Here is a 19179-nt window from a genome sequence, read left to right as displayed (position 1 = left end):
CATCAAAACAATATATTACAACAGATTGAATACAGAAGCAGACCTGTGAATCTAGTTGTCTTCTATTAAGCCAGACATTGAAGAGCTTTGGAAAAAATGTAAAACAGTGCCACTCTTCTCATAAAATTTTTTTTGGGAAAATATAGTTATTTTCCATAAAAATATATTATTCATATTAATGAGCTCTTTATTTTAAAAGATAAAGATAAATTAGTAAGTATTTTTAAAATTTCTGTTCAAATTTCTAACATACAAATATAGATATAACTTAAACAAAAGCTCTTTGGGTGGGATCTTCAATAATTTTTTCAGGAATATAAACAGGTTGATACTAAGATCAAAAAGTTGGAGAAATGCTGTACTAGTACATGAGCTACACACAAACAAAATGATTGGAGAAACATCGACATGAAGGATTAGTGCTGGGTAAATCTACATTTAGCTGTGGGAACCAAGACTAAATATAAATAATAGTTTTAAGGTAAGAGCATAGCTGGTTGCTCTGCCAATGCATCTTGACCGTCCAAAATGCAAATGCAGCATGACGGTCCAAAATTGGAAAGATAACGGGGAAAGAATCTGACAAGTAGAACATGCTCACCAATCGTGTTGTAGTTACAGAGTAAAAGCATATCGTTTTTAACTGACATACTGAAGTATATGGAGAGGGGGGAAAAGAGGCTACAAGCTAAGTGTAGTACTACTGATAACAGGGACTCAATAGACAATAACCCAAAAAACAGGACTAGGGATATTATATAAAAATTTTAATATAAAGAGAATTATTAGAATAAAAATATAAACTTCTTAATACCAAAAGCTATACTGAAACTGAGAATAAAAGCAAAAAAACCAGCTACTTATTTTAAATAAACAATGGAATAAACTATTAAAAATTTTTAATGGTTACCTATAGGGTAAAAAGGACAAGGAGAAAGCTAAACTTCTTTGAATATACTTTGTTTTATAGATATGACTTTGGAACCATATACTTTTTTTTACAAAATTACAAAATAAAATCAATTTTAAAAAGATAATCCTTCCAAATTAAAAATAAAGTAAACCAAATGTAGCTAAGTGATTAGATTCAGTTGGTGGCATAACCAAAGGAAACGAAGAACCACTTCAGACTCTCATCAATCTGACCCAGACCCTATAGGATATTTGTGAAGGACAAAAAAATTACAGAAAGACAAAACAAAACATCAAAGAATCCTTCACGCTACTTTCAGCAATCACTTGTTGATAGTAGGGCTAGTATTGTTTCTTTGACAAGTGTCATGTGGGTGTTGTTGGACAAAGCAAACAAGGATTTGGAGACATTCAATTCATAATTCCTGGTGTCACTGTGCACTAGGGTTTTCAGCACAGGGCAGGGGAGACACACATAGAAGAGTTGAAAACTTGTAGTCATGAATTTGAATGGAGAACACCAGTATGAACTCATGAATTTCTTATTATAAAACTTGTTTCCTAAGTTCTGTCCACTGAAAGGGCCTAGTAATAAAGATCTAGGAGACACAAGGACCCCTAGGACCCAGATTATGGCCTTGAAAGGCCATTTTCCATAAGATGAGACAAGTGGAAATTTGAACACTGACTGTATACTGAATGATTTTAAGAACAATGACTAATTTTTGGAGTGGTGTGAATTGGTATTTGTGACTATGTTTTTCAAAGAATAATCTATGTTTTAGAGACTCATACTGAAATACTGGTTACAAAGTGATATCATGCCTGGGATTTGTATCAAGGAGTTCTTTGGGGTACCGGGAGTTAGGTGGAGGTGTGGATGAAGCAGGACTGGCCATGAGTTGGCAATACTGGAGCTGTGTGATGGGTCCTGCAGGTTTATTACATTTTTTCTGTCTCTTTGTACATGTTTGAAAATTTGCCCGGTGGAATTTGAAGAAAAAGCTACTAATGAAATTCTGGCCTCATCTAATCCTTTACCCCTATCCAGTGTAGGTTTTTTTGTTGTTGATTTTTTGTGTGTGAGTTGAAGACATTTCCAGAAAGGTATAATAGGAATCAGAAAACAGAGGCAAAGAAAGCACAAAGAGAAAGATTAGTGGTGGTTGTTTTAATGGCTGTTTCCTCCAGAAATGCATCTTCATTTTAACAAGGGGCTGTAATTGATCCTGTGCAAAGACTCAAGTTTTTTCTTTAATAATGACTCTCATTTTGGGGTACTATGTGCCAGGGACTTTGCTGAGTGCTTTCTCTATATAATTTTATTTAATCCTCAAAGTTATCGTCATCATCATCCCACTCTATATATGAGGACTGAGGTTTGGAGGTTAACTGACAACTCTCAGCATTAGAAGGTCAGGATTTGAAACCAGGTCTGTAAAACACCTAAAGATTGTGCTGCTAAAGATACGCTCCATCACCTCCCATAGAAACCTAGTTACTCATCAAATAGATAACAACCAGGTTGACATCAACATACTAGATTTTATAAGTCAGAATTAAAAAAAAAATCACAAAAGAGCTTTGGAACATGAGCAATTTCAAGATAAGTAAGAACCACAGCTGTGTTGCCAAGGGGGGGTTATGACAGTGTTTGAGTGAAGAACAAACATTCTGGGACAGGAGGGCCTTTGATCATGGGCCAAATATAATGATGACCAAAGTCCCTGCCCATGTGAGTGGGATGAGCCAGTGCTGGGGAAGTGATCTGAGAACCCCACTGAGGACGTGATGTTCTAATGCATGACTGAGCAATGCAAGCAGCTGACCAGGAAGCTGAGTGTGTATGAATACTGCTGAGTGTTATAATTAAATGAAATATAGAGCAGAGTTCACATAAGCGTGTTTAATAACATGCTTCCTCACTACCGAGTTACACAATTCAGCTTGAGTGGTTTGCCTCCTAGCATGTGTAGCTGTAATTAATGCTACTTTTTACACAGCCAAACAAAATATTTCTGGGAGAGAGAGAAATGGAGCAGGGCTGGGACTCAGAAGTGGTAACTGGTGTCATGCAGGGCGGCCTTGGGGGTCTCTGCTCCCGCTCCCCATACAAGAACGCAGGATATGGTGAGGCCAAAAAGGAACACCCACGGAGCCGTAGGTAGGGGAGTCATACCACTATATTCTCTCTGGCGGCACTATACTCTCAATGCAGGCTGGATCCACACTGTCCGCAAACTGCCATCCACGCTTGCCAGCCCAGCCGCCATCTTCTTGCTAGCCCCCATTCTTTCTCTCTTTCCTCCTCTCTGCTAGCGTAGCCACAGCAGTTATATTGGCGGCTAATTGGCTAACTGGCTACAGCTGACGGCCAATCAGCCACAGCTGACGGCCATCTACTACCCGAGCCAGCACTCCTCCACGTGAGGCCGAGAGCCTGTAAACTACTTTCTGGGGCTCTGTCCCCACACTGGTTAGTGGGTCCTGCTGCTCCCACCTCTGTCTGAAGCCTCTGGTGACCGTCTCCCCTGCCCCTCACCCTGGCCATGCTCATGACTCTCACGGGCCTCCTAGGGAGCCTCCTCAGTCTCCCCAAGGCGGTCCTGCCCCAACCTGTCCTTCACCAACAGAAGGTCACCTCCCTAACAGACCGGGGTCACACCACTGCAAGGAGAAGTCTGTGCCCTAGCAAATACCTCCTGCTATACCCAGATCAACATCTTTGGTGTCATAGAAACTCAACTACAAGAAATTAATAATTAACGCAGGGCTCCTGTGTGACCCTGCTCTCACCAGATCACAGCCAGAGAGCCTGATGTCCTCACTAGATGAGGAGCAACTGGGGAGCAAAGCACATGTTAGTCTTCTCATTTGCCTCTGAGGTCATCTAGGTACACAGGTGTCACCTGAGGGAGGAAGAAAAGGCAGAACAGAGACAATGGAGAGAGGGCACTAGGAAAGAAATTTTTGAAAAAGAAGCTGGCAATGGGTAGAGAGGGGAGGTAGTAAGGAAGGCAGAGGGAGCTCAGAGCGGAAGTGATGACACCACAGACTGAAGCAATGGTGGTTAAATGAAATAACGGGGGTGGGGAGGTACCCCATGATGTCCTACTGCAGAAACACACAAGTGAGAAGTTAGCCGGAACCGCTTTCTAGCTTTTCCGACCCAAATATAGATGTCATGGACGTTTTAAAGTGTTCTCCTAATCCATCTGCTCTTAGTCTCGGGCTCTTTATTTCTGCCTTGCAATTTTCTGTCCCCTACAGTATGTGTCCCACAAAGCAATAAAATATCACCAGTTTAATCAGTATGAGAGAAAGGCCAAAAAGAGTCAGTGAAACACCTAAACCAGCATATTGCTATTGATATGTAGTTATATATGCAGATTAACAATATCGTAGTCCCTTTATAACAGCTACAGGATGGATGCCCTTAAGGTTCTGCTTTAGGAATGACAATGACAATAGAACATCTGTGGTGTGTGAAAACATGGCTTATGTACACGACTTCTGACAGAAACTGAAGCCAGCTGCAGTTAGTCCACATCCAGGGAGCCACAGACTGCTCGGGGATGACATCACCCCGGTAACATTAGGATAACTGACATTTACCTGGATGCTCTGAGGGCCAGGGCAGGCTTCTGACTCTGCCCTTGGCCTTGGACTGCTAGAGACCAAATCGTAACTAGTGACTGGATTTCTTTTAGCATTAAAGATGAAAGACGTGAGTTGAAAATAGAATGAGCCTATTTAAAGCTCCTGGCCACATTCACAAAAACATTAAGATACAGAACTGGCTCAACTTCCAGTTCGTCAGGGACATGGTGTCCCTAAAAAGGGATTGAACTCTCAGCAGGAGATTTCCACCATCGTCTCACAAAAGGGTAATTTTTGGCATTTTCCATTCACATTTCTCAATCTGAAGTAAACTGAAACAAGCTGCATGAAGCCCCACCTGTCTCCCCGGAGACCTGGAGCCGCTGGCCGTTGCAGAAGGCACCCCGGCCTCTCCGGCCAGTGTACAGCCGCTCCTCTGTGCAGTGGTAAATCACTCCAAATTCAAGCTGTGGGGGGCAGAGGCAGGACAGAAAACAAATGCTGTTCACTTATTGGACATAGATAATAACACAGTAATTCAAAGGTGAAAGTGTTCTAGGTGTTCTGACTAATGCAGTGATGATATGATAGAAAATACCTTTCAAAATGGAATTAAAAAAATCAGCATCTAGACTCAAAACTAGACCTGGACATGAAAGCAAACTTTTTTTTTTTACAATAACTATATTTAAAAATATACTAAAACTAATAAAACTATATTAAAAAATCAACATCATAATCAAGCATTAGTAACTGAAAGTTACTTTAAAAAGTTTAATAGTTTAGAAAAGTTTTTTTTTCTTCTGTGGGTAAAAAGGCTACTTGTGACTCTAATCAAACTCCACAGCAAACCCTCAAAATTGCTGACATGTGAAGAATGAAGAATGCATTTGTAATGCCAACAGAAGCACAGAACCCAAGGACAGCCTGCGGAACAGACATGATTCACCAAAAGGGGCTCATCCCTGAGAAGGCGAGTGCTAACCAGCAGCCACACTGTCATAAATCAGTGACAAGGCCTTGGATCACAGCTTCTCAATGAGGGACAGTAAAAACAAGAGATGAGCGTGAAAAAAATGCTACCTGACACGCATGCACATGTTTGTGTGTCGTTCCTCTACTGATTTCTCACTATTCAGGGTTAACAACAGCAGTGTGCTCGGTCTGGGGGTTAGCCAAGTATTCATCTCTCTGGAAAATGAGGAGAGACCCAGGCCAAATGCCTCGGGAAAGTCTTGGCCAGCCAGAGCTGAGCTCGATCACAGTGGAAGGGACTCTCCAACCTACAGGAATAGGGTTTATTTCTGCGAAGGATGGTTCAGCCAGCACTTAGCAAGGGCCTATAGCCTTCCAGCAATACTTCACCATACTCCTGGCTCCACTGCCCTGGCTATAAAGGGCTCCCAAATCCAAGTCAGCCCTACACATTGGGGAGCCTGCGAAGGGTGGCCTGTGCCCTTGGGGCAAGCAGGTGGCCTAGAGGCCTTTGCTGACATGAGGAAACAGTAAGGAGAAGTGGGACATTCCCTGTGACCAGGGACCCTCCACTACAAGCCCAGGCCACCTGTGTGCAGTCACACACACCAGACCCGTCTAAGGCTGCAGCATTTTGCCCCCTACCTCTCAGTTATTAAGACGGCCACCCTCTAAGGTAACTGCTCAACCCCTTACTCTGTTTAATGACAACATTTAACAGAAATGAGTGAGTAATTAACTCCTTACTCAAATTTCAATATTAAAATCCTTGCTTACTTTTAACTTAAGTACTTTTATATGGGTATAAACTTCTCCCAGTTTCCATGCTAGGGAATCTACGCTAACACTGAGGATTAAGATGAAAAAAATGGTGTTCTAAAGGAGAGCTGCTTTGGATAAACACCGAGCCCCCAGTGCTATTTAAATATAACTGTAGTAACTACAAGGAAATTAAGGCTTTTCTAAGGGTTGTTGCTTAAATTGACTAATAAAGCTTAAGCCTCAGTCCCACACCTTTGTTGCAGGCCCTCTGATGTAGCTTAGTTCCAAGGGTCTATGGGAACCTGCCACAGCAACGTTCTCACACTAACAGCTAGAAGAAGATGAAGAACAGAATACTGGGATTAACAATGTCCTCCAAAAACGGGAGCTTTTTCTGTGTATGACTAGATCACACACCCCAGGGGTCAGATGGAGATTAACTTAGATAATTTCCTCAGAACTTCCCCTTCCACAGTTGCGTCACAAAAAGACCACGGAAGAAATAAGGGCTGGCCATGGAGCCCGAAGCCTACACACCCTAAAACTGGTTTGCATGTGTTTACTTTCTCAGATTTGAAAAACACATACTTGGATTTACTAATCATGATTAAGACACATGACAAAGAGAGAAAAATAGAAGTGCAGAGGTTGAATCCAAAAAGGAAGATGACTAAAGGAAACCTGAACTAGAGGCCTGGAGACCTGAAGGACTCTGTGCTACCCAGCCAGGGGCCCCACCCACCATATACCTCTTGGTTTACAGCAAATCCGATGCTTACTGCCACGGTTGGAAATCTGCAAAAGAAAACAGAATGGTTTACACTCTAAAACATAAATGGCCTCATACAAATCAACATACAAACTCTTACGAGCCTCTATGTGGCTGTGCAGCCTCACTCGAGGCACAGAAGGACCTTTCTACAGTGTGGGTGAGTTTATTTTTTTAAAAACTACTCTCCACAATTTCACTAACTGCTTCCAAGACAAACAGGCTTAGCTGACCATGTTGTAAGATAGCTGATCTTGAAAGAAAGCAGTATTCTAAAAGTCATGCAAGATTGATGTAATTCAACAATGACCAAGTACCCAATTGAGAGGGATTGTAATAATCAGCTTTCTGGTTCTCAGAGACTGAAAGGGACATCTGAGCCCTCTCAAAAGGCCAGAACCATATCCCAGGCAGGGTGGAGGGGCCCCTGGGAGGCAACATCACAGGCCCCAGTCCACAGCCTCCACCCAGAGGCTGGGTCTGGGTAATACCGTCCCTCCTTACCCAGTCTCCTGCTGAGCACCCAAGCAGCCAACAGCAGGCGTGGGCCACAGCGGTCAAAGGCCGGCTGTGACACTGCAGTTTGCCTGCGTTTTTATTTTGTGATTTTGTTGTTGCTGCTCTGCATCTTCAAAATAATCTCTCCTTTAAGGGAAGGTCATCAGAGTTTAACAACAAGTAGGAAAAGGAAAGGCTGGGTATTGCTATCCTACAGGAAAACCACAAAACCAGTCATACATGGATCTGAGCACTGACTGCCAAGGTGGCAGCTGTGTGGCACTGTTGTCCCTGGTGGCTGGCTCACTAAGTAAGTCACTGTGCGCCAGCCTTGGCTTGAGTTCCAACTCTCAGAAGAGCTTTCTCCCACTTGCTTTAATCCCAACACTGCCACTGCTGCACGTAAGGGTGAACAGGTCTTATCTGACCTAGAGTGGCTAAAGGCTTCCAGGTATCTTTAGGTCATTAGAACTGCTATGGCTGTGGCCTTGACAGTGTTCTGGAACTTTAATGGTCAGCACCACAGTTCGTTCTCCAACTGATGTTCTCCAAGTTTTCTCTCTGGCCCCACATTCCCCTTGGCCCTGGGGCCACTGGGGCCCATGCAAAGCCCTCAGGTGGACATGTGGCCTTCACCACACCCTGGCTCAGCCCGCCCTGTCCCTATTACCAGCATGCAGGAATGGTGAGCAAGACAGAAGGAACAGGTGCTCCACTCAGCAAACACACCTAAGAGGGGAGAACTGTGATTCCACATTAACTCCCCAGGGGAGTGTCAAGTTTTAAACTTATAGTCTGGTGACACTGTTGCTGTCACCAGATGGCACTATGCAATTGTCACAAAAGGATCACCTGTGTGGGCATGACTAACTGAATTCTTAAGATAACCCACATTTAGAAAAGAGTGATGATTAACATGCTACAACGGAACTGCTTTACATACTTCCATGTAAACATACTGTTGAGGTAACTCGGAGGACAGCACCAAGAGCAAGGACCCTATCACCTGGCTGCGCTCACACCTTCTCACTGTAAGTAAGGAAACGAAGCATCTCCTCATCACCTATGGCCGGGGCTCTCAAAGTGTGGTCTAAAAATGCGGATAAACAGGCTGCCCTACCCCCTGAATGGGGACCTAGGAAGTGGCCAGGAACTTATGCCAACCCGCCATCTGGGGGTTCCATGCATGTCCTATCGGAGAACCACCTCTGGGAAAAATGTCACTTTCAGCGCCCTCAGTCCTGGACAAGTGAGTGCAGCTGCTATAGCCCCCTTGGTCAAAGCTTCTGGGGCCATGCTCCGTCACCTCCCTGGGCTCTGCAGATCACTTCTGTCCCACTAATAGCACCTCTGACCTCCCTACAACCTACTGCTCTTTGGCTGTCATTAGCCCAGTCAGATTAGGACCGGCCAGCTTCTGTGGGTTCCTCATATCGTCTCTCATGGTGACATGAGGTTTACTCCCACCTCTGACGGTGGCTCTGGAACGTCACCCCTCATATGCCCATCGACACCTCAAGCTCTGGCAGCAGCTGGGCTGCACACACTTGCTTTCTAACCCTGTTTGCTTCTCCAGGGGTCCTTCTTAATTCAACCTAACATATTAAAAATAACAAACACAATAGTTTTTAAACAAGTGAAGATTTCCTACATGCTCTGAGAGTCTCTCACAAATGGAAAACATCTCAAAAATATCAACACTTGATCACCTTTTTATGAAACTATAAACCTATTAGCCTCCAAAAATGCTGCTTCAGAAAAGACAAAATCTTAGAGGACAGTTTAGGCATTAGAATGGAGTGACCTGTACTTATGTTCACCTGTGCACAAAGTTGCAGGTGCCATCAATGGGGTCGACGATCCATGTGGGACTTGGGGTGAGCACGCACTTGGCCCCGGCGGCCGCAGCCTCTTCCGCAATGAACCTGTGGTGGGCAGGAGCTCAGCCTGAGAAAATGCACCAAGAACTCAAGACAAAGCACTTCAAATTGTTTCTGGTCTCTCAAAGACAAAGCAGACACAGTAAAGAGATTTCATTATGGTTACTCTGGGTCAAACAGAGGCAGAGTCTGTAACAGACCATTTGTGTTTCTATTTGTCTGCTATTCTACATAGCAGAATTTAGAAAACGCAAAGTGACACCTTGATGGAGTTTTGGAAAAGTATCAGGAAGTGTGAGCTGGCCAGGCAAAACAAGAAATACAGGAATGAGGAACCCTGGGAAGTTGATCTTATAAAAGCAATACTGAACTCTGTTTTAACTTTAGTCTGGAGGTGAGAAGGCCAAGGACACCTAAGAAGGAAGAGCATGAGGAACACTGGCCACGGGGCAGCGTCCAAGCTCGGATTCTCCTGCTAGTAGTCCTGTGGCCTGGGGCAGACAGCCTCACTGGACCTGAGGCATTAAATGTCACCTACAGCTGACACCTCCCAGGTTTGTACTCAGCCTGGCCTCTCCTGAACTGCAGACAAGGTGACAATTGCATCCATGCCCACCTGTCCCTGCCATACAGGCTCAGGCTCGATGGGAGCTGACAATTGACAGAGGCTCTCTCCACTCTAGCCTCTGGCCCAGGAGCCTGGCGGGTGGGGGGACTGCCCCACAGGGCACTCATGCCTCCTGGGAAACCTGAGGGAAAGGTGAAAATGGTAGGAGAGTGAGGTTAGGATACTTGCCTGCTCCCTCCCTTTGAATGCCCCGCCATCCACCAGTGGAAGCCTCTACTTCTCCCTTCTTCAGGCTCTGGTGCCTCGTTCCCCCATCCCTGGCAGTTCCCACAGGAGCATGGCCTGTCTGCTCCCAGCCTCACGCCCAGCACCTCCCTGCATCAGCTGTAGTGGGCCCCTGTCCCTGGCCTCCTCCTTTGTAATTAGTCCTCTGTAGCCCAAGCCCTGCTGGAACCATCCCCACTTGAGTGGGACGTCTATTTCCCATTAGGAACCTAAACAACCAACATCTCCAAATTAACCTACACAAAAGGGAGCTCCTGATTGTTTTTATTCACATCTACTTCAGCAAAATGGCCCTGCCAAGGACTCAGGCTGAAAACTAGGGAAGCTATCCTCAGTTCTTCCCTCTTGTCCTCTTCCCTCCTCTAACCCTGCACACAGGCTCGGCACAGCATGATGACATTCATTCAGGCATCACAGCTGCCCCCTACAAGCTGCTGTCCCTGCAAAGCTGGCCTCCTGGAGCTGCTCCTGGGAGTAAAGAAAATATTCTATCTAAAGGAGATAGGACAGTGCTTGGTACACAAGTGCTTGGTACACGTCCCTAATTGTCACAGAGCCAGGTTCACCAAGGGTGGGGCCTCTGCCCCTGCACTGCCTTTTCACCAAGAACAGGTCTGTGGCAGTCACTGAGCAAATATTTGTTTTATGTGTGAATACAAGGCCCTGCTGAGAGGTTTTCCATTAGCCTCTCATGTCACGTCCATGTCTGTACTACAGAAAAGGAGACCTGAAGGCAATACACTTTTACTAAGAAGGAAACAGAAGTGAAAAACGAGAAATGCTTCATGACCTGTTGCTGGCATTTGGTGTATTGTCAGTTGTGGTCATCAGGCAGCTGCTTAGCCCCGATGTCAAAGGCTAAGAGGTCAGAGCACTGGGAAGGCTGCTTCCCCTCGGACTCAAGGCACTCCTAGAAACCACTTTCCCCAGAGGAACCATGTGTCCTAAGATTTGGCATCAATGAACCTGCTGATGAGATCGACATCCTATCATAAATGAAAAGACTGAAGTGGACACCTCTGTCACTTCTCTGTCCAACACAGTAGCCCCTAGCTACCTTTGTCTGTTTAAATTTAAATAACTTAAATACAATTTTTAAGAATTAAAAAATTAGTTCCTTCATTTCACATTTCAAATGCTTACTAGTCACGTGGGCTAGACGGAGGCTATCAAAGTGGACAGTGCAGACAGAACATTTCTGTCTTTGCAGGGAGTTCTGTGGGTTGGTGTTGCCCTGTCTATAACACTGTGAAATAAGAACAAGTGCCTTGCATCCTGATGTCAATTTTCAGTAAATTACAGTGCTTCTGCATGCACTGGAACTCATCTGGTCCCGACAACTCTGGAATCCCTATTTCCATTTCATAGATTATGAAATTCATTCTCTATATGCACACACAGTCATCTAGTCCCTTCCATCTTATAAATTATCTGGCCATGCATCAGTATATATGATGAGTGTATATATATCATTTTCAGATTGGTGTTACCACCTTCTCCTCACTGTGGTCCCATAAAGAAACCCACACAGGAGCAGGCAAAGCATTGAGGTTGGGGAGCACTAACTGAGACACTTGAGAAATTCACACCCTGAAAAATGACAGCTGTGCAGAAAAGCTTGGGTGAGCACCATCTGGCCCCCGAAGCTTACAATCTAGAGTGCGACCACATGGAATGTAGCATTGGCTCCTTGCTTTTGTCTGTTCCGTATCCCATCCTCCTGCTGGGAACTGCCTCCCTACTGTCACTTCCCTCCATTGTCTATTAGATCCTTTGGATCACATAATCCAGGCAGGCAAGTCTATATGAAACAAATGCCACAGTGAAAGACATGGAGAAGTCAGAGGAGCCAAGCCCAGCAGGGTGCGGCAAGGCGGTGAAGCCCGAACGCCTGCCCGGTGATGTGCAGAAACAGGTGATGTGCACAAAGAACCACTCCACTTAGCTGGTGATTAAACGTGGCATTAGCTCTGCTTGGTTTTCTTAGCCAGAGATTTAAGGAATTAAATCTGTTTTCAATGTCTTCTTTTGTAGCTACATGATTTTCCCCTGAAATGGCTTGTGATTATATCCTTAAAGAAAAGGGTCCACACCCTAAAAATACACATATTAGGGACAAAGTACAAAGCTTAACTTGGGCACAAGTTTGATAAAGCAGTGAGGAGACATTACTAAGGTCAAGATGGGAATGGAAATGACTCACATGTAAAGATCAGTTCCCAGGAAAACTGAGGAGGAATGTGGAATGTTTTTCCTTTATAATTAAACCTGATTTTAAGTGGGAAGCTGGTATCCACCAAAGTAGAGGGGAAATGCTGGGGTCTCCTGGAAGGAGGAAGGGAGAGCCTCTTGCAGGACTGACATCTAATACGCATGTGAGAGAGCACAGCCTGCAGTACAAAGGCCATTCATTCTGCACACTGACAGGGCTTCTTCGGACACACAGGGCCAAGCGGTCTGTTAATTAGCAAAACATGTGGGACGCAGTCTTTGGGGTTCACCAAGCAGCTTGTTTGCAGCAGCACCCATAATGCTCCTGTTAATACAGCTTTTGTTCTGCACAGCATTTCTGATGGGAGCAACTCAAAGCACTCATACTGAGCCCTGAACTTTATCAGCAGTTGGTTATTCACACCCAAGAGTTCTCTGCCTCTTTACCCAGTTGCCTAAGTGAAAGGAGATGGAAAGCACACCCGTCACCTCCCTACCTATGTCATGCCTGTGGGTGACACTCTGGGGCAGGGCCTCCTGGAAGCTGCAGGGTCATGGACCGTGTCCATTCTTGAGGCACCAAAAATATCTCATCGGTATGTGGGGAGGGATGTAGAGTTTTTATTCATTTAAACCTGATTGTCCTTGTGTGGGAAGCTAATACCTATAGAATGGGAGAACATTTTCCAGCTCTCCACAGAGGGAGAGGGGACATCAACTTGGACAAATGGAAGTGAGAAAAGAAAAAGTACGACCTTAATGAGGGCACTGGAACATCTACTAAAAAAACTATGCACAGGACTAAACTGGAGGAGCTCAAGGGCAATTTCATTACTCTATCTAATGTACAAGAGGAAAATAGCAACTGGGGTAAGGTTCAAAATTTGGTGACAAATTAGAACGATACATTCTGCTGTATCATTTAACTATTTGCCTTTTTTTCTAATAGTTGCAACTTATAATTTTGACAGCCAAGTGCATGTGGGGCTTTTCTTCCTAGCTAGTTTATTTACTCTGTGACAAGGTCAGGGTCACTCTTTAGGTCACCAGGGAGCCAATTCATGTTCCTCAGCCTCTTCTACTCAGGACACTGCCCTGCCCACCTCTAGAACCTCAACAGCTCTGCTTAACCAGCGTAAAACACAGTGGGAACATGAAGAACACCAAGTTCTAGTTGGCAGGGCTGGGAACATATTTTTTCAAGTCCAGGACTGTGCTGGGCACACTGCAGGGCACAAGGGTCACCACAGTGGACAGGCCCCATCCTGCTATAAAGGGGGTCAGGGCAGGCTGCTGTAGATACTGAGCAGCTCAAGTTGCTGTCCTCCTTCCTTCGCCTGTGTTAACCCAGACAAAAGGGAAAGGACAGGTATATATACATATGGTTCAGTGATGCTACTGAATGTTTTCAGAGTTGCAAAACTTGGATCTCACTCAAAATCAACTGATGACAGGATTAAGCATCCAACAGAGGCAGGCCTGGATGGAGGCTGTGAAATGTGAAACTCTCAACCTTGACCTGCTGCTTTGCTTTCTGTCAGTGCCACCATATGACAGCATTAGTGTAGGAACCGCAGAGCGGAACTTGGTTGGGTCCCTTACTCCTAGGTGAGGAGTTTGAGACTATGAGGAAGTGGAGTAATTGCTAAAGCGAGGAGCAGAGGCAAGTTTAAGCCTTACTATTCTTTGATTTAGTCTATGCCTATCTTTCAGATCAGGGACCGACTTTGGATTTCATGAATGAGTAAAATAATAAACCAGGGAGCCTACATTAGGTTTCTTATTTAATTAAAAACAAAACAGTTGCAATCTATATTTAATATTCTTTCATAAGAGACTAAAAATGAGGAAGGACATAAGCTCAGAATGAAGAAAGTCCTTCCAAAGAAAGGATGACAGGCAACTTCCTGCTAACATGTTTCAGGGATATATGAAAATACTCTGAGTGCAGAAAAATTACAATATACTATTTTATTTTGCACTATGAATGCAATTTTTTTCCTCATCTTAAATTTATCAATTTTTCTATGATCTAAAATATAATTCAATGCCCCAAATTCTGGTGCTTTCTTTAAATATTAGTCACTGGCAAAAAACCCAAACTTGACCACAGGTATGTTGAAAAATGATTTCATCTAATTTGAATTTTCTAGGCAAACTGAGCAGAGAATAGGAGCAGCAACATCCAGCCTTCACCCATGTCCCAGCATTGCCCTCAGAGCCGAGAAGGAAGTGGTGACAAAGAGCCAGGGCGCTGACATATCTCTGCCCCCAGGCCTGGCCAGCACGAGCTTGTGGACTGCAGTTTGGGAACCACTGCTCTGGTCAGGTGTGTGCATCTGTATCTCCCAGGGCTTTTTGCGAAATGGAGGTCTGGCATTAGTGAGTTGGAGGTGCTCCCAGGTAAGCCTGACACACATCCTAGGTGAGGGCCACTGCTATGGGTAGATGGTTTTTCCAAAGGGGCTTTGGAGCCTGACGGTCCCTTGGCGGCCCTGAAGCTGCCAGGTGGAGGTGGGAGAAGCCACATTCACCCATATAATACAATGACTTTTATCTTGTGATACACAACAATGAATATTTAAATTTACCTTGTAAAAATGGAACACAGATCCCATACTGACACAATAGTGGATCACATCACTAGCAACTGCTGCCAACACACATAATAGGGCATATAATTTCAGAATTATTTGTCAAGAATACTATAATCTGATTGAAAACTGTCAGAGCACTGATAACACCATAATGCCTAGCCTGCAGTGACCTCAAGGTCTTTACCAGGACCCCATACAGCTGACTCAACCCTCATTTCTGTCATAGCCACCTGGATCAATACCACTGAAACCTCCAGAACTGAAACAGCTCCTCAACCAGAAAAAGCTGGCTGGTTGCTGTAGCTATTTCCTCTCAAAGAATAAAAGCAAACTATATAATACTTTTGCCATTACCATTTAGATTTTAAAAAGTTAAAAAATTATAAACATTTTAGAACTTATAAAAATTAAAACAGATGTGAGGAATCCTGACTTCAAACTGAATAAGGAAATATGAAGTAACAGACACGCAAACACAAAGAAAGGTTGTCCAACAAAACAAACCCAACCCACTGGCAGAGAATTTTGAAGGGAGAGTTGGTGACCCTGAGATAACCTAACCAGTTAGAAGGAAACAATAGGGAAAAAAGGGAGGTAAATTTGAACACTGGCTTGTCCTTTACTTCAATTAATCATTCACAGGGGAAAAAGTCTATGATGCATACCCTGTGCTAGATGGATGCTGAGGGAGATAGCCTTAGGTATTTCTGCTGTATAAGTACACAGAATCTGATTTATATCCAGAACTCCAATACCTGGTATTTCAGTTTTAGCGATTCTCCACAAGAAAGGGAAGAGACCCGTTGTACCCAAAGCAGTGGTTTCCAAACTCTGTTCTGCAGAACTCCAGGGGTGAAGGAGGGGCCTGAGGAGCCCCTCCCCAGAGCTCAAGGAGAGTCTTCCTCTGGGGTCTGTGGCTTCATTGGAACTAGATGCAAAATGCTATGTAAATATTTGAGTTTTTCTGAGGAAAATATTTATAACTTGCATTGGATTCTCCACATGGTGACCCCAGAAAGGTTAAGAACTTCTGCTCTAGAGAAGAGGCTAGGGTCCTCATGAAGATCCAGGGGAGGACAGCAGCCTTGCCTGTCGCATGCTTTGGCCTGGCGAGGGAAGAATACGTCACTGAATACCAGCAGAGGCACACCAGCAGGCGGTGAACCTGGGCCCACACAGTTGGCAGCGCCATTGGGGGTCACATCCTTTGTGGAAAACCTGCGTGGCACCACCAAGCAGACACAAGCTTCCAGGGAACATTACTGCTTCAGATCCCTCAAGAAATACGCTAAGTGGCTTAGCAGAGGGGGCAGGTCTCTTCCCCTGAGTGTACATTGTAGAAAGTGAAGCCTTTTCAGTATATTTAAGGCAATATCGACATGAGGGTTGTACAAAGAATGAAGACAGGTCTGTTTGTTTGCCATGCAATCGAAATATCAGGGGGCAGACAGTGAGATTTCCTACTTGAGGTCTGCGCCCATGACCAATGGCGAGGCCTCCTGAGTTAGACCCTGGCCTTCTTTATGAACGTGGCATTGTGTTCATGGGGTGTTTTCCCTGAGGAATACACCTACCTGTGTGAAGGAAACTTCTTCTGCAGCTCAGAAATAATTAAGTCTTCCACAAGGTGATCTGTTTCTGTGACAAGATCTGCAGCTGATGTTTTTGTTGAGACACGCTTTTCCTCAGAAAGGGCTTTTCTGATGATCTGAAATAAAAGTCCAGGACGGTAAACTGATAAGCATCCTCTTTCACCCGACAAATGCAGTCTCTCCTCCTGTGGGGCCAACTCTGACGTCAGGGAGCACTGGGGAGATGCAGCGGGTGTGGGCCTGTGGACCACTTACTTCTGCCATCACTGAGAGGACTTCAGGGCTTAATATGACACCCAAGACTTTCTGGCTGGGTTTCTAGTGAGCCTTAATTATCTACTATTCTTTTCACAATAATGACAGACTTACTTGTTGAAGTTACTTTGTTCTACCTGTGAAACAATTTTTCTTTGAAGAAAAAGAAAAAAATAGTTTTTGAAGAACATGAAACTTCATCCAATGTAAGATGATGTAACACCTTTGCCCCACAGAGTCCCATGAATTTGAATTTATGAAATTTCAGTGTAAGAACTTCTTTTCCCCAATTCATTTTACGAACCCCATGAAATGGAATACGCTCTTGCATCCAGGTTACAAATGTTTAGAATGAGAAACCTAGGAAAGCTAACCTGTACTTCAAGAACATAAAGACGTGCTCTCCCGGCTGCTTTGGGTCAGGGCATTACTGACCGTCCAAAGGGGACACGCCCATGAACTGGCTTTGGTGCCAAGTGGCCTCACTGAGCCCTCAGGGGTAAGCTCACAGGCAGGCTCTGCAGACATGTGGGTTGCCAGCACTTCCCATCTAAACCCAATGCAGCTAAATATAGGGGCACAGAATGGAGGGCACCCAACCTCCAATACCTCCTGTCTGGCCTAATCCAGTTCCAGGGACCCTTGGGAGACCCAAACAGGAAGGCATGTGGAATGATTAATCAGTCACAGGATGCTTCGGGAAAGTCAGTTCGGGCTTTTCTTGTAATTTCTATCATTTCTTACCATGATGACAAAGTTGGGACACCTAAAAACGACGTCATACCTTTCCTCTAAATTAGATACCACGCTAAGATCCTCAATTTCTTTCCAAAGCACGTCAATCACTCAACTACCCAGACTTGACATCCTTTGTTCATAGTGACACTTATTCTCCAGCTTAAGATAAGCATTTCCTGAGTACCTTTTTTATGTCCAGCCTGCGCTAATGAAGCTGAAGAGGAGGGCAGGAAGAGATTCACCCAGAAGTCTGCAGAGAGGTGGAGATACTCACATGGAATTTTAAAGAAGAAGCAGGAGAACCCCCTAGACATCAAACAGTACCCCCCTTTTATGTTTCTTGAAGAGGTCCCCCCTTCATAGTGCTGGCCAAAACAACACTGAGCCTAGACAGGTTTCGCATGCCTTTTTCATCTTGTTGCAAAGATAACAGATACAAATTATAGAACATTTGAAGTGTAATGTATTTTGTAAGTAACACAAAAGACAGAGCATATAGCAGTCATATATACCGCATTAACTAAAGACAGCCCCATTCGCATTTCTGACCGCCTGCCTCAGACTGCCTGCCACCTGGTGTGTTCCTGCCCTTTTTATGTATTGGCAACACCCTGCTTGTCACTGTCAGGCTAATCTCCTTAAAACACCAATTTGCACATAGCAAGCTCCCACCAAATAATCTCTATAAATTATAAATTTCAAACCCCTCAAATCTAGCTCATATAGCACCTGTCCTATCCTATGGGAATCCCTAAATCTTAAGCTAGTCCATAGAGCTCCCGTCCATAGGTCATTTGGCAGTGAGTTTGTATCTTATATGGCAATTCAGTGTGGTGTGTGTGTGTAGTTTACGTGTGTGTGTGTGGGATGTATGGTGTATATGTGATATGTGGAGGTTCATGTGGTGTGGGGAGGAAATGTGTGGTATGTATATGTTGTGGGGTGTGTGTGCACGGTATGAGTGTACGGTTTATATGTGTTTGTGAGGCTGTGTGTGTGGGGGTATGTATGTGTATGAGTATGTATGCATATAGTTAGAGAGAAGAGAGAAAGACACTCTAACCAAAGAATATGTCACCAGAGGTTTTCAAATTTTAATGTGTGAGTCACCTGGGGTCTTGTTGAAGATTATGGTTCAGTAGGTATGGGTTTTGGGGTCTGAGATTTGCATTTCTGAGAAGTTTTGTGGTGACGTTGATGCTGGGGGGGGTCACACTTGAGCAGCAAGGGCTGGAGCAGATTCTTAAACCCGAGTGGGAAAGGGTGTTCGGGAGGCGGGAATGTTCTAGGACCATACATGAGTCCTGGGGCCTCCATCCTGAGGACACGGTCCTCATTTTCACTTGCTCCTATTCCCACGTGTGATAAGCATTCATGTAATTCAAGGTCAGGATTCCAACCATCCACCCTGTAGTCTCTATGCAGAAGCTGGATTAATGATTTTTAAACATAAATCAGCTTGTGTCATTTTTTTTATTTTTTTATTTGTTTTTTAATTAGTTTCAGGTGCACAAGACAAAGCAAAACTTAGACGTTT

General features: G+C 44.4%; 1 protein-coding gene across 2 annotated transcripts in view; it reads right to left on the bottom strand.

Annotated features, from left to right (window-relative positions):
• The window catches only part of IMPA2 (inositol monophosphatase 2), a 61029-nt gene that overhangs the window by 25768 nt on the left and 16082 nt on the right, over nt 1-19179 (bottom strand). Inside the window, exons 2-5 of one of the 2 annotated variants that reach the window (XM_019711363.2) lie at nt 16632-16765; nt 9337-9441; nt 6999-7044; nt 4871-4979 (exon numbers count right to left, since the gene is read on the bottom strand). In XM_019711363.2, the coding sequence (XP_019566922.1) occupies nt 4871-4979; nt 6999-7044; nt 9337-9441; nt 16632-16765 (394 nt within the window). The remainder of the gene's footprint in view (nt 1-4870; nt 4980-6998; nt 7045-9336; nt 9442-16631; nt 16766-19179) is intronic. The other variant, XM_019711364.2, reaches the window with a different exon arrangement.

Source organism: Rhinolophus sinicus, linkage group LG09 (genome assembly GCF_036562045.2).
Source record: "Rhinolophus sinicus isolate RSC01 linkage group LG09, ASM3656204v1, whole genome shotgun sequence".
Lineage (NCBI taxonomy): Eukaryota > Metazoa > Chordata > Mammalia > Chiroptera > Rhinolophidae > Rhinolophus > Rhinolophus sinicus.
Note: the sequence above shows the minus strand (reverse complement) of the source record. Positions and strands in the feature narration are given on the sequence as shown.